Genomic DNA, 13,192 nt, shown 5'->3' on the forward strand with positions numbered 1-13,192 from the left:
ACCAGTGGCATTAACGCCTGTGGTGATGAAGTGCTTTGAGAGGTTGATCATGGCGCAAAACAACTCCTACCTCGACAAAAACCTGGACCTACTGCAGTTCGCTTACCGCCACAACAGATCAATGGTGGATGCGATCTCGCTGGCCCTCCACTCCGCGCTGGACCACTTGGACAACAAAAACTCATATGTCAGACTGTTATTCATTGATTACAGCTCGGCATTTAACACAATCATCCCCTCCAAGCTGGTTACCAAACTCGCAGAACTGGGTCTCTGCGCATCCCTCTGCAATTGGATCCTCGACTTCCTCATTCACAGACCACAGTCTGTTCGTATTGGTTGAAATGTGTCAGCTTCGATAACAATCAGCACGGGAGCACCTCAAGGCTGCGTGCTCAGCCCCCTGCTGTACTCACTCTATACTCATAGACTGCGTAGCCAGTCATAGTGCGAACTCCATCATCACGTTCGCTGACGACACCACTGTTGTGGGACGTATCACTGATGGGGATGAGTCAGAGTATAGAAGAGAGATTGAGCGACTGTCCATATGGTGCCAGCGCAATAACTTGGCCCTCAACACCAGCAAAACCAAGGAACTGATTGTGGACTTTGGAAGGAGTAGGATGGGGACCCACAGTCCCGTTTATATCAACGAGTCGATGGTTGAAAGGATCAAGAGCTTCAAATTCCTGGGCGTGCACATCTCTGAAGATCTTTCCTGGTCCGAGAACACTAATGCAATTATTAAGAAAGCACATCAGCGCCTCTACTTCCTGAGAAGATTACAGAGAGTTGGTTTGTGAAGGAGGACTCTCTCTAACTTCTACAGGTGCACAGTAGAGAGCATGCTGACAGGTTGCATCATGGCATGTTTCGGCAACTTGAGCGCCCTGGAGCGGAAAAGACTACAAAAAGTAGTAAACACTGCCCAGTCCATCATCGGCTCTGACCTCCCTTCCATCTAGGTGATCTATCGCAGTCGCTGCCTCAAAAAGGCTGGCAGCATCATCAAGGACCCACACCATCCTGGCCACACACTCATCTCCCTGCGACCTTCAGGTAGAAGGTACAGGAGCCTGAAGACTGCAACGTCCAGGTTCAGGAAAAGCTACTTCCCCACAGCCATCAGGCTATTAAACTTGGCTCGGACAAAACTCTGAACATTAATAGCCCATTATCTGTAGTCATGCCTACTATTTTCTGTTGTGCTGAAGCAAAGCAAGAATCTCATTGTCCTATCAGGGACACATGACAATAAACTCTCTTGAATCTTGAATCTTGGAATAATAATTTTACTCAGAAGATTGACACAAAAAGCTGGAGTAACAGTTCAGACAGCTTCTCCAGAATAGGCATGGTTGATGCTTCAGGTCAAGATCCTTCTAAAGACTGACTCTCAATCACCTATGTCTATTCTCCAGAGATGCTGTCTGACCTGTTGAGTTATTCCAGCTTTTTGTGTCTATCTTCGGTTAAATCCAGCATCTGTAGTTCCTTCATACACATAATAACTTTACACAGAATGTCTTTGGAATCTGAAACATAATGGCTTGGTGAGTGGAGAAGGCAGGGACTCTCACAACATTCTAGACGAGCACTTCCACACTAATGCAGAGAAGGCCATGTATCAATTGCAGGCAAATGGGATAAGCATAGATAGATAGATACTAGATGGTCAGCATGGATATGATGGGTTGCTGGCCCTGTTTCAGTGCTGCATGATGGTGTCTCTATAGCAGTATGCATTCAGCACATATAACAGAGGGCAAATTCATGGCATAGAAACATAGAAAATAGGTGCAGGAGTAGGCCATTCGGCCCTTCGAGCCTGCACCGCCATTCATAGATACATAGAAACATAGAAATTAGGTGCAGGAGTAGGCCATTCGGCCCTTCGAGCCTGCACCGCCATTCAATATGATCATGGCTGATCATCCAACTCAGTATCCCGTACCTGCCTTCTCTCCATACCCTCTGATCCCCTTAGCCACAAGGGCCACATCTAACTCTCTCTTAAATATAGCCAATGAACTGGCCTCGACTACCCTCTGTGGCAGAGAGTTCCAGAGATTCACCACTCTCTGTGTGAAAAAAGTTCTTCTCATCTCGGTTTTAAAGGATTTCCCCCTTATCCTTAAGCTGTGACCCCTTGTCCTGAACTTCCCCAACATCGGGAGCAATCTTCCTGCATCTAGCCTGTCCAACCCCTTAAGAATTTTATAAGTTTCTATAAGATCCCCTCTCAATCTCCTAAATTCTAGAGAGTATAAACCAAGTCTATCCAGTCTTTGTTCATAAGACAGTCCTGACATCCCAGGAATCAGTCTGGTGAACCTTCTCTGTACTCCCTCTATGGCAAGAATGTCTTTCCTCAGATTTGGAGACCAAAACTGTACACAATACTCCAGGTGTGGTCTCACCAAGACCCTGTATAACTGCAGTAGAACCTCCCTGCTCCTATACTCAAATCCTTTTGCTATGAAAGCTAACATACCATTCGCTTTCTTTACTGCAACTTTCTTCATGGCATGTTCAGTCTTGAAAGATACATTTGAGAGCTGGACATGAAGGTATTAATACTACAAGACCTGTAATTGGGTGAGTTTGGCGAGGCATGTCAAAAGGATAGGACAGTCCAAACAAATATGAAATAAGAAACCTAGACTAATGTATCCAAAGCTAATGATGTTCTCCAGACATGAAAAGGGACATTTACAAAGGGTGGGGCAGAACACATCAAGACTAGAGTAGTGGTAACCCTGTGACTATTCCGTGGTTAACTTTGAACAATGAAGCATCCTGATGATTTAATCATATCCGTGGAGAATAAATAGGTCAAAAATATTGAGGTCTCGCACTTCGATCATAAGTTACAGATGGAACAAGGGCAAATGGTAGCTGATTATGTTGGCAATTTGATGAAGTTATTGCACAGCATGCTTTCTGCAAACATTGTGTAGTATTAGATTAGAAACCTTCAAACAGTAGCGAAGGATCCCCACTGATCAGCAACAGATGTAATTCTTATCAATATCATATGAAATACCAAGCAAACAGGTTGTTTGTAATAAAATTAACATCAATCATGCCTGCATGTAGGATGTAGAATTTAACTGACAGGAAATAGTTTGCCAGGTAACAAAAGATAAAGGGGAATTAAAGCTTTTTCACTGTACCTCGGTACACGTGACAATAAACTAAACTCAAACTCAATACTGTCAGTGGCTGAGAATGAATTAATTTGCGTACAATCCAGATGGTAAAACAGTCACAAGACACTATTTCATGTCCTCCTATCACACTTACACCTTGCACTGGCATCCCATTTATCATATAATCTCTCATGTAGATTTCTCAGCTGCAGACTTTCCCTCTACTTCCCCTTTTGGATTTATCCCTAATGTCTCAGTTCTTAAAGTTAGTAACTTGAAAAGCTAATAGGCCTATCTCATGGTGCGAGTCCACCCACGAGTGATCCAGAGTGAAAGAAAAAATCAAACTCTTGGTTGTCTACGAGATTCCAAGTTTATGTTCACGAGTTTAAACGAGTTCTCATGTGTATATCTAAGTTTGCCATTTACTTCTCATTTCTGCGATGTACCAAGTTCCTCTCCCGAGTTACTCTTGAGCCAACAACGACTACCGACGTGTGGAAAAATCATCACATGGTAAAAATGATGTCATGCAGTTCTTTTTTATACTATAAAAAGCCTCCCTTGTTTAAATTTCTTAGGGTTACGGAATCATGGGACATGGGGAGAAAGCAGAAACGGGGTACTGATTTTGGATGATCAGCCATGATCATATTGAATGGCAATGCTGGCTCGAAGGGCCGAATGGCCTACTCATGCACCTATTTGCTATGTGTTTATACCTTTTAAATGTTTTGACATGCGTTTCAGGATTCCAGCATCTCTCTTTTCCAATATCCCTTGCCCTGTATTTCTCTTGGGCTTTTCCTATCTTTCCCCAACTCCTATCTCCTCCATCTGCCAGTCCATCTGTGTAGATATGAAGTTCTTCTTGGCTGTCTATCTGTATGTGTGGACTTTCCATTAAAAGTCATCCATGATCATTATCTCACAATCCTTCAGGTGTTTTTGCCACTCATTTCTCATCGAGTCATGGGTTCATACAACATAGAAACAGGCTCCTCCGCCCACCATGTCCATTCCAACCATAGCCTTCCTGACTGTTATTCGAGTTCTGACCCATATACTTTGTAAACCTGCCTCCGTCGTGTTCTCAGATTATGACAACAGTACTTACTGGGTTGAAAAAAAAGTCATCAGATGCCCTCTATTCCGCCTGCTGCCCTTTGATGAGTTCAATTAATCTGATTATTGTCTGGCCTCATTCATTTCATTATACGTTCACTTGAGCAGCATGTGTCACTGCTCCAGGGACCCGGGATCGATTCTAACCTCCGGTACTATTTTATGGAGTTTCCCCCAAGTTCTCCCTTTCGCTCCCCGCATACTGCTTTATTGTATGAATGCTCCCCGCACCTGCTGTGTTGTATGAACCAATGATGAGAAATGAATGGCAAAAACACCTGAAGGACTGTCACCTTCCCTCGATGTGTCGGTGAGTGGTCGAATGGGGCTCAGGTGGGAAATTAATGTCAATGCGGGCAGAAATGAGATTGAGGTAAATGAGTGTTTGACGGCTGGCTCAGTGGGCCGAAGGGCCTGTTTCAGCCCTTTGGGACATTTTCACCAGTGTGCTGCCATACGCGAAGCTTCCCTATTTGTAAAGGTTTCTTGTCCAATGTACTTTTTTAAACTCACTGAACCCGAGTTTTGGGATTTTTCAATATATAGGCTGACGGTTAGTACATTTCTCACCCCTGTTTATTCATCGCTCGGCAGACTGTATTTCGGGGATCTCGCCTCACACCTGTATCATTGGCCATGTTATCATATCCTGCACTGTTTTATCCGTGACTGCGGATGGTAGCGAACGACCCCATAGGATATTCCCCTTCGTGTTGGGAAAGTTTTGCAATTGGTTTATTTTTCACATAAAGGCAATTTATTTTTAAGAGTGGGTGTGGATCATTTCATTTTCAAATAATCTTATTCAAACAAGGGATGGACACAAAAAGCTCAGCGGGTCAGATGGCATCTCCGGAGAAAAGGAATAGGTGACGCTTCGGGTCAAGACTTTGTTTCAGCGAAGCTGCATGACCCGCTGAGCTACTCCAGCTTTTTGTGCCTGTCTTCGGTGTAAACCACCATCTGCAGTTCCTTCCTACACTTATTCATACAGGAATGCATTCACTCACCTTTTTTTACTCACCTTTTTTTTTCCTCTGTCCAGCTGCCGAGTTAACTCAACGGGTCACGCAACATTTTTGGATAAAAGCAATCGGTGACGTTTGAAGGAAGGAAGTTTGGAAGGAAGAAATTGCAGATGCTAGTTTAAACCAAACATGGACACAAAATGCTCGAGTAACTCCATGGGCCAGGCAACATCTCTTGAGAAAAGGAGTAGACGGCGTTTCGGGACGGGACCCTTCTTCAGGCTAAGACCCAGCCTGAAGAACGATCTCGACCCGAAACATCGCCTATTTATTTTCTCCCGAGATGCTGCCTGACCAGCTGAGTTAGTCCATCATTTTGTGTCTATCTTTTGTTTAAAATAGTATCTGCAATTCCTTCCTTCAAACTTTTAGGGCTGTTTGTTTCAAGAAACAATCCTTCCAAAATTGCTCAAACTTGTTGCATTTGCCTCTTTAACTTGAGATGAACCACATTAAGATTGCATCTGAGAAAGGCTTAACTCGCTTTCCAAAGAAAACTAGGACAACTCAATGAAGCTGCATCAACTCAACATTGTCCTGCATTGAATGTTTGGTTTGATTGAGCTGCATCACTAAAACTGATCCGTGCCCTTCCCTTGGGGTTAGTAATACTAAAAGCCATGCTGTGCTCAGGCAACGGGTGTCCATTTGAACTGCATTTGTTCAAGGTCTGGCATCAATCATTGAAAGGCATTACTCACTGAAAATGAATTGTTAGATCACTGTAAAATTTTCCATTAAGATCTGACTAATCTTCAACATTTCTCTTCTGGCACTCAGGCCAAACCCACGAGTTACTCACGAGTCACTATGGTAAACTCACAGGCTACTACGGTATTACAACGAGTTTAAAAGTTTCAGATTTTTCCTTCAAGAGTAAATTTGACTTATGGAAATCTTTCAACATGTTGAAAAAATTTCACGAGTTAACAAGATTCCCGAGTACCTGCCGTTAGCATTACGAGTCGCTAAGTTACGTCCACGAGTTCCGACGTTCCCGCCACGTTAATTCTACGTGATTACCACGAGTTTGATTTGTTTTTAACTCGGGATCACTTGTGGGTGGACTCGCACCGTGAGACTGGGGTTTAACTCTATTTGTCTCATGTCAAATGCTATCTGACCAGCTAAGTAGTTCCAGCATTTCGGGATTTAATTGCATATTTCCAGCATTTGTAGTATTTTGGTTTGGTAAAACATGTATTACTGTGTTTTGTACAGATTTATAGTGTGGTCACACTTTATCTGTTGGCTTTAGTCACAATAACAGTCAATCTGTGGATAATCCTTTTCACCAAGATGCTGCCTCACCCACTGAGTTATTCCAGCATTTGATGTCCATCTGTCTAAATTTATGGATAATGTTATGTTAGGCACAATATATACAACATGTTATAAAATGTACACATTTAATAATTAAGTTGTGCTTTTTGTTTTTGAAATATTTGCAGGTATGAAGTTTAAAGGATGCAGGTTTTGTCTAGAAAGCTGAAATACACACCACTCTTTGTCAAAGAAGCCTCTTCAGAAAATCTTCTATGAATTGTTGCAGCCTCTGAGCACAAGCTGGGAATCTCTGCTGAATGAATTTGGTTTGCTCCACTCCCGATTAGGTGCTAAAACCCAACAAAGATGCAGCCTTGAATTAATCTTTGCCTATAATTTGTTGCCAGGTATTTAATTCTCTTACTACCTCTCCACCTTATTCCAATTTTGTATTCCTTGCCAAATTCCCAGATCGTTGCACTTGATCGTTTGTGTCAAATGTCCTGGTGCAGTTTTCATCTTTTTCGAATAAAGAAAAAAACAGTTAGTAGCAGCCAACTAAACATGAAATAAAATGGAACCAGTCTGTATTCTAAATAGAATAAAAAAGCATTGTAGTGCCATTGTTCTGCTTCTGAAAACAGATGGGGAACAGGACATTTCTTTTAGAAATAGCAGAACTATGCTTACTGAATCACTGTAAAACAAAGTATGTTTTAAACATTTTGTATAGCTATATTCACCTTATATTTGATGTATTTTAATTGACGATCAATATCATGGACAACAACAAAAAAATCAGAAGAGCCTCCTGTTGAATTAATTTACACAAATGGTTAGATCTGGTAGATGCACAGTCTCTTACCCAGAGTAGAGGAATAGAGAACCAGAGTACATGGGTTTAAGGTGAATGGGGGAAAGAATAGGAACCTGAAGGGTAACTTTTTCACACATAGGGTGATGGGTATATGGAACAAACTGCCAGAGGAGATAGTTGAGGCAGGTACTATGGCAACATTTAAGAAACATTTAGACAGGTACCTGGAAAGGACAGGTTTAGAGAGACATGGGCCAAATGCAGACAGGTGGGACTATTGTCCATGGGACATTTTGGCCAGTGTGGGCAAGTTGGGCCGAAGGGCCTGTTTACATGTCGTAAGACTTTATAACCCATTCAACAGTGCAAATGCAACTTCTGTTATTATGCGAGTACTGTGTGTTGAACCATGTATGTGTGCTGAATATGAAGGAACGATACCATGCATAGGTTTCCTTGTGGCACTTTAAAAAAAATATTTTTTGAGCACAGCTTTCGGGAAACAAATTTGTTTAACATTTCACTTCTTTTGAAGTGTACCTCAGGACTGTTCGGGGGGGCTATAGTGCTTTCTTGTCATTTGTTCTATATTTGTATATTTTATGTACAGTTTAAAACTGCTTGCTTGCACTATTCATTGTCTATTGCACCTGAATAAGAAAACATGAAACTGCACTAAGAGATCAGTTATAAAAGTAAAACTTCTGTTCTTAAATTTGCGCTTGCAAGTAAATTCCTTCTAAAACATAGACGATGTGTCTGAAAGGATAGTTTATCGATAGCTGCTGTGTGAACAACCTTTGTATTTGACAATAGAATAAAATAACGATTATGACAGCTCTTTTCACAATGGCCTAGAAATACTCTTGAATAATTCTTTAGGATTCTCTGACAGCCCATTGAGAAATGCATTAACAATTGTACATTGGAAATTTTCAATGTTTGAACTCTCCCCAAACACCTTAGTTTACAGAGGCTCCTGTATTGGTATGTGCTTATTGTATTGAAAAGTTAACATACATATAGTTTATTCCATACTTTATAATCAACATGACTCCCATCAAATCATCAAATGAAACATAATTAATGTCAATTGTATTCTGCACCAATTAATCAATAATGAGATAGGTTTAGTTTCAGAAGAAAATTTGACCAAAATGCAGAACCTGACTGGTAAAGAATGTGAAAATGGTAGCCAATATATTTTTGTGCATGAGACAAACTTGTTCTGCTGAAGTGAGGGAATGGATCAAACAAAGGTGTCCCTTTGCATACCCTTTCCTCCAACCTCTTGTAATGTTTGTTAATATGATATTTCGGTGCATGAATTATTGATATTGTACGGTGGCCTTGTGACAAATCGCAAATCTAAACTTTAATCTGCTTACAATAAACCAGCGGATGTGGATCAATCTTCACATCTTTACTTTTTTTTAATTGGTGTGACAAAAATGTATATATAAATATGAGCACCCAGAGCAGGTTTTCATTTTGTCTTTTTCCCATTGTATTTAAACATACATACCTAGAAATTCACCTTGATCAGTTGCACGACACTCTTTTACTGCAGCATCAGTGTGTTGGAATCTTCTTCTGAAATTTAATTCATTGATTTCAATTGAACTAAATACAGAAATATCAGCTGAATATTTGTGCAAATCATGCTGTACATTGTATTTGGTTCCCTGACCAGGATTGGATTTCTAGCCAACGTTATATCTTGCACATTCTGAATCTTTCAGTGCCTTACAGAGGCAAACAGGAATCAAATATCTGTACTGGAATTCATTAAAAGCCAAAAAAGTTTGTTTTGTCTCGCCAAGCCAAATTATTTTATAAGATGTGTTATGGTTTCTACAAATGACTTGGATGAGATTTTTTTCTTTTGGTACACAAGGTCCTAGCAACAAAGGAATAAAGTTTAGATATGCATTTTATTAAAATAGAAGCAAAAGGAAATGTCTCAGATTTCTAATGTATATAATACTGAATACATGTAGCGTAGTCTCAAATGTTTCTTAAATAGATGTACATCACTCCTTTGTAAAACATTTATTAAATAGCACTAAAAATTACTTATTCTGTTGATTTACTTGTTAATAAAATTGTAAGGTTATTTTTATAAGCTGGCAACATATAAATGATTTCTACACATTTGTATATTGTATAATGTATGCATTTTGTATTAAAACTAAATTAGGAAGTTCTTTGGATTTCATGTGTTTATTGCCTTTCAATTTTGGAAATGGATACTTGTTGCCTCCAGTGTTCAAATGCAACGAGAGTTAATGCATGGGTTTTATTATCAGATGTAAGTGTGTACATTAACATAGAAAGGAGATGAATCCTCAAGAAGGACCAAATCATATCCAGTTGCCCGATTGTAATCCAGTTCTTATTTGATGCAAATCCACAGCATTGAATTTGGCAATAAATGTTCCATTCACAATAAATTGATTTATGGAAGGTGGTTTTGAAGGGGAGGATGCTTCTCAAACTGCTGAGCATCATGGGCAATACAGCTCACCCCCTCCATGACTCACTGGGCAACCTGAGGAGTACCTTCAGCAACAGACTGGTTCCATCAAGATGCAGGACAGAACTCCACAGGCAGTGGCAGAAATCCCGGGGGGGGCAGGGGGGACACCCCCCCCCTCACACCACCACCCCCCCCCCCCCCTCACACCCCCCCTCCCTCCCCCCCCCACACCTGTTTTGAGAGGTGGGGAACGATTCCCCCATTTTTTTGTAATCCGGATTTTAAAACCCGGTGAAAACTCCGCTTTCCGCCAGACAGTGGGGGTGGGAGTGCTGATCGAGGGCACCAATTCGACTAGAGAGACGTCGGTCAGCAGGCAATGGGGGTGGGACATGATGATTCAGCCCGATCATTGGAGGAGGGAGGTGCCGGTGAGAGGCAGAAGTGGGGGGCCTGGGGGTGTGGGACTGAGGATAGAGCGCGGTGATTGGAGGAGGGAGACGTGGCAAAAACCTCTCGGCAGCCCTGGACACAGACCTGTGCCTCATCCGCAGGCAGGATCGATCCCGGCTCTCCGGCCCTGCAATCGCTGCCGAACCGCCACTGGACCATCCCCGTCCCCACCCGAATGCCCCCCCCCCCCCTCCCGGGGGTGGCCAGAGGCATTGGGAGTCAGATGGGCGTGGTGCCCCCAGGCCCACAGCCAGCGCGGAGAAGCAGCACTAAACCCAGCTCAACTCTGCCTGTCCCACCAGGTTAACCTACAGGCCTGCCTGGACTTTACGGGAAATATGGCCCAGGTTTACAACCAGCACGGAGAAGCAGCGCTAGCTCCACAACTCCAGGCGGGTGTCCGTCAGTCCAGGCAGGGCTGTAGGTTAACCCAGCGAGACAGGCAGAGTTGAGCTGCATTTAGCGCTGGATTGAGCTGTAATTATCGTTCACAGGGCCCACATCAGAAACCTCCGAAGCCGCGCGTGTGCGTGCGCGCGCGGCCGCCAGGAAATTGTGTCCCCGGTCCCCCTCATATTTTGATAGCGATTTCCGTGCCTGGGAGATCCTTCTTCCCTGTGGCTATCAAACTGTACAACTCCTCCCCCTTCTGTCAAGGCATAGACTGAGACCAACTCTAACCCTCCCCCCCTCCCCTAAGTGATAAACTAACTTGCAACTCAAATGGATTGCGTGTGCTAAATTAAATCAACACAACGGCATCACTGTGGTATAGCTGCTACCTCTCAGCGCAAGACACCCAGGTTCAACCCTAATCTCAGATGCTGTCTATGTGGAGTTTGCAGGTACTCCTTGTGTGGGTTTCCTCTGGGTGTTCCAGATTCCTCCTATATTCCAAAGATTTGCAGGTTATTTTGTTTCTGTAAAATTACCCCTAGTGTGTAGGAAAGTGGACGAGAAAGTGGGATAACATGGGTAATAGGCATCAAGTACTCCGTAGGCTGAAGGCTGTTTCTATGCTGTATCTTTCAACTAAACGAAACATGAATGAGATGTTGCAAAAAGGGCTAATGATCTTACACGGAAACCTTCTCCCAAAATCTGCAACATTTGACACCATGAATGCCTTTTTATCAGTAACCTCGTTGTTGGCAGTCAGCAAAGACCACGACCATTCTCCCTCCAAAGAGTGACCTCAGCCTGACGACGTGGTTGCCTGACCTCCCCGACCCACCAGCAAATATTTAAACAGCACGTCTAGCGACTGAATGGCACAAGTTTGCTCCTCCCGTTAGAATCGTGTTTATTTTAACACCAGTACAATTCTTCTGCTTTATTAATGGCTGGAGGTCGAAGGTTAATTGTTGCTTCTCAGATGTAAATCCATAAAATACACGTGCGATGATTTGACGAGGGCTGCGCTTTAGATTGACTTAAATTTGCATCCAGTTCTCAGAATACTTTGCAAACTACACCACCAAGTTGCGTTCATGGCAGTCAGTCGTAGGGTGTGTTTCAGTTTTTGCAACCACGAGTTAACATTTCAAAAATTCTCCCCGCGGTAATCAGTTGAACTTTGTTCCTTTCAACAAAAGCGGCTGAGATGTAATGCAGAGAGGTCGTTTATTTGCAAGAAAACAAGCAATTATCGCACTCCGGTCAAATACTGACCTCAGCCTTCCTGATCTCCCCGCCCCAGCAGCGTGGGACTGAGTCTGCACGGGAGGTGCTGAAAGGATAGCTCACCCCGTGCACTGAATGCTGATCATTCCAGCGACGTTTTGATCGATCGTTTCAATAGTGTTGCTTTCAGACAAGCCGCCCCTCCCCCTCCCAATTCCCACTCAGAATTCATGCCAGGAAGGCCCCTCCTCAGAGGAAGGAACGACCACTCCCTCCCCCACCAGAAACAAACCCTACTGAACCAACAGCGACCCTTTTCTTTGCATCTATGCAGACGCTATTGCCTCCGTGTCAGAAGCGTTGCATGAAATCGCCTGTCACCAGAGGATTCATTGGCTTGCCGCATGCTGACTGGGTTCCACTGGTTCCTTGTGATTGCTTGTGTGGGTGTGCAAGGGTGTGAAAGTGTTGCGGCGAGTTGAGTGGGAGAAAGCGAACCGTTTCTCACTTTCTCAGACATGGCTCGTCCGGGAAGCTTGTCCGATGGTAAAAGACTGTGGAACAAGGAGCAGGATCTGCCGGTGTACCTGGCCAGACCAGGTACCACCGCTCAAACCCCCCGGCAGAAGTACGGAGGCATGTTCTGCACCGTGGAAGGTGCGTATGAAAGTAAGACAATAGATTTCGATGCCTACAGCGTGGGGCGACGCAGCTCCAAGGCCTCTAGGAGCGCCAGCCGGCATGACATCTTGTCCCCGGAATCGGATGGGATGAGCGAAACTGCCAGCGACACCAGTGAGATCTCCGGCTCGGTCATCAGTTCTCCCAGCGAGAGGGAGGAGCGGGCCCCGCTGGAGATCAGACCGGCGACGGCCAAAGCGCTGCTCCAAGGCTGGGAGCCAGGCAAGGTACAGCCCAACCTCCACCCCCCCACCATTATCATTACCATTAAACGAGCCCAACATCACACGCAACAACAAAACAAAGTCCCTTCTATTTTTTTTTTTTGCAATCGAGTTATCTCAGTCCAGTTTCCAAAGTCAAAGGTAGTCAAAGAAAAGACTTCATTTTAAGTACCTTATGATCGAATTGTGTTGTTTGAAAGTAGTGATGCAGAGTGTGGTTTTGAAGTCGTGATGGTGGAGACATTGCACAGACCCATTCCTGGTTAAAAGTAGACTGATTCTTTTGTTCGGTGTTTATTGAACTGGAATCAGGCGGCCGGGGGAGGAGACGCACACCATGC

General features: G+C 43.5%; 2 protein-coding genes across 6 annotated transcripts in view; both read left to right on the forward strand.

The window, feature by feature from the left end:
- Nucleotides 1-9,604, forward strand: part of c1h4orf50 (chromosome 1 C4orf50 homolog) — a 135,320-nt gene extending 125,716 nt beyond the window's left edge. For all 4 annotated transcript variants that reach the window (XM_033021092.1, XM_033021119.1, XM_033021101.1 and 1 more), the window contains one exon: nucleotides 6,760-9,604. The gene's annotated coding sequence lies outside the window, so the exon portion shown is untranslated. The remainder of the gene's footprint in view (nucleotides 1-6,759) is intronic.
- Nucleotides 9,605-12,255: 2,651 nt separating this feature from the next.
- The window catches only part of crmp1 (collapsin response mediator protein 1), a 65,701-nt gene continuing 64,764 nt past the window's right edge, over nucleotides 12,256-13,192 (forward strand). Inside the window, exon 1 of one of the 2 annotated variants that reach the window (XM_033021221.1) lies at nucleotides 12,256-12,854. In XM_033021221.1, coding sequence (XP_032877112.1) covers nucleotides 12,465-12,854 — 390 coding nt within the window. In that variant the 5' untranslated portion in view covers nucleotides 12,256-12,464. The remainder of the gene's footprint in view (nucleotides 12,855-13,192) is intronic. The other variant, XM_033021229.1, reaches the window with a different exon arrangement.

This window comes from Amblyraja radiata, chromosome 1, assembly GCF_010909765.2.
Source record: "Amblyraja radiata isolate CabotCenter1 chromosome 1, sAmbRad1.1.pri, whole genome shotgun sequence".
NCBI classification, from domain to species: domain Eukaryota; kingdom Metazoa; phylum Chordata; class Chondrichthyes; order Rajiformes; family Rajidae; genus Amblyraja; species Amblyraja radiata.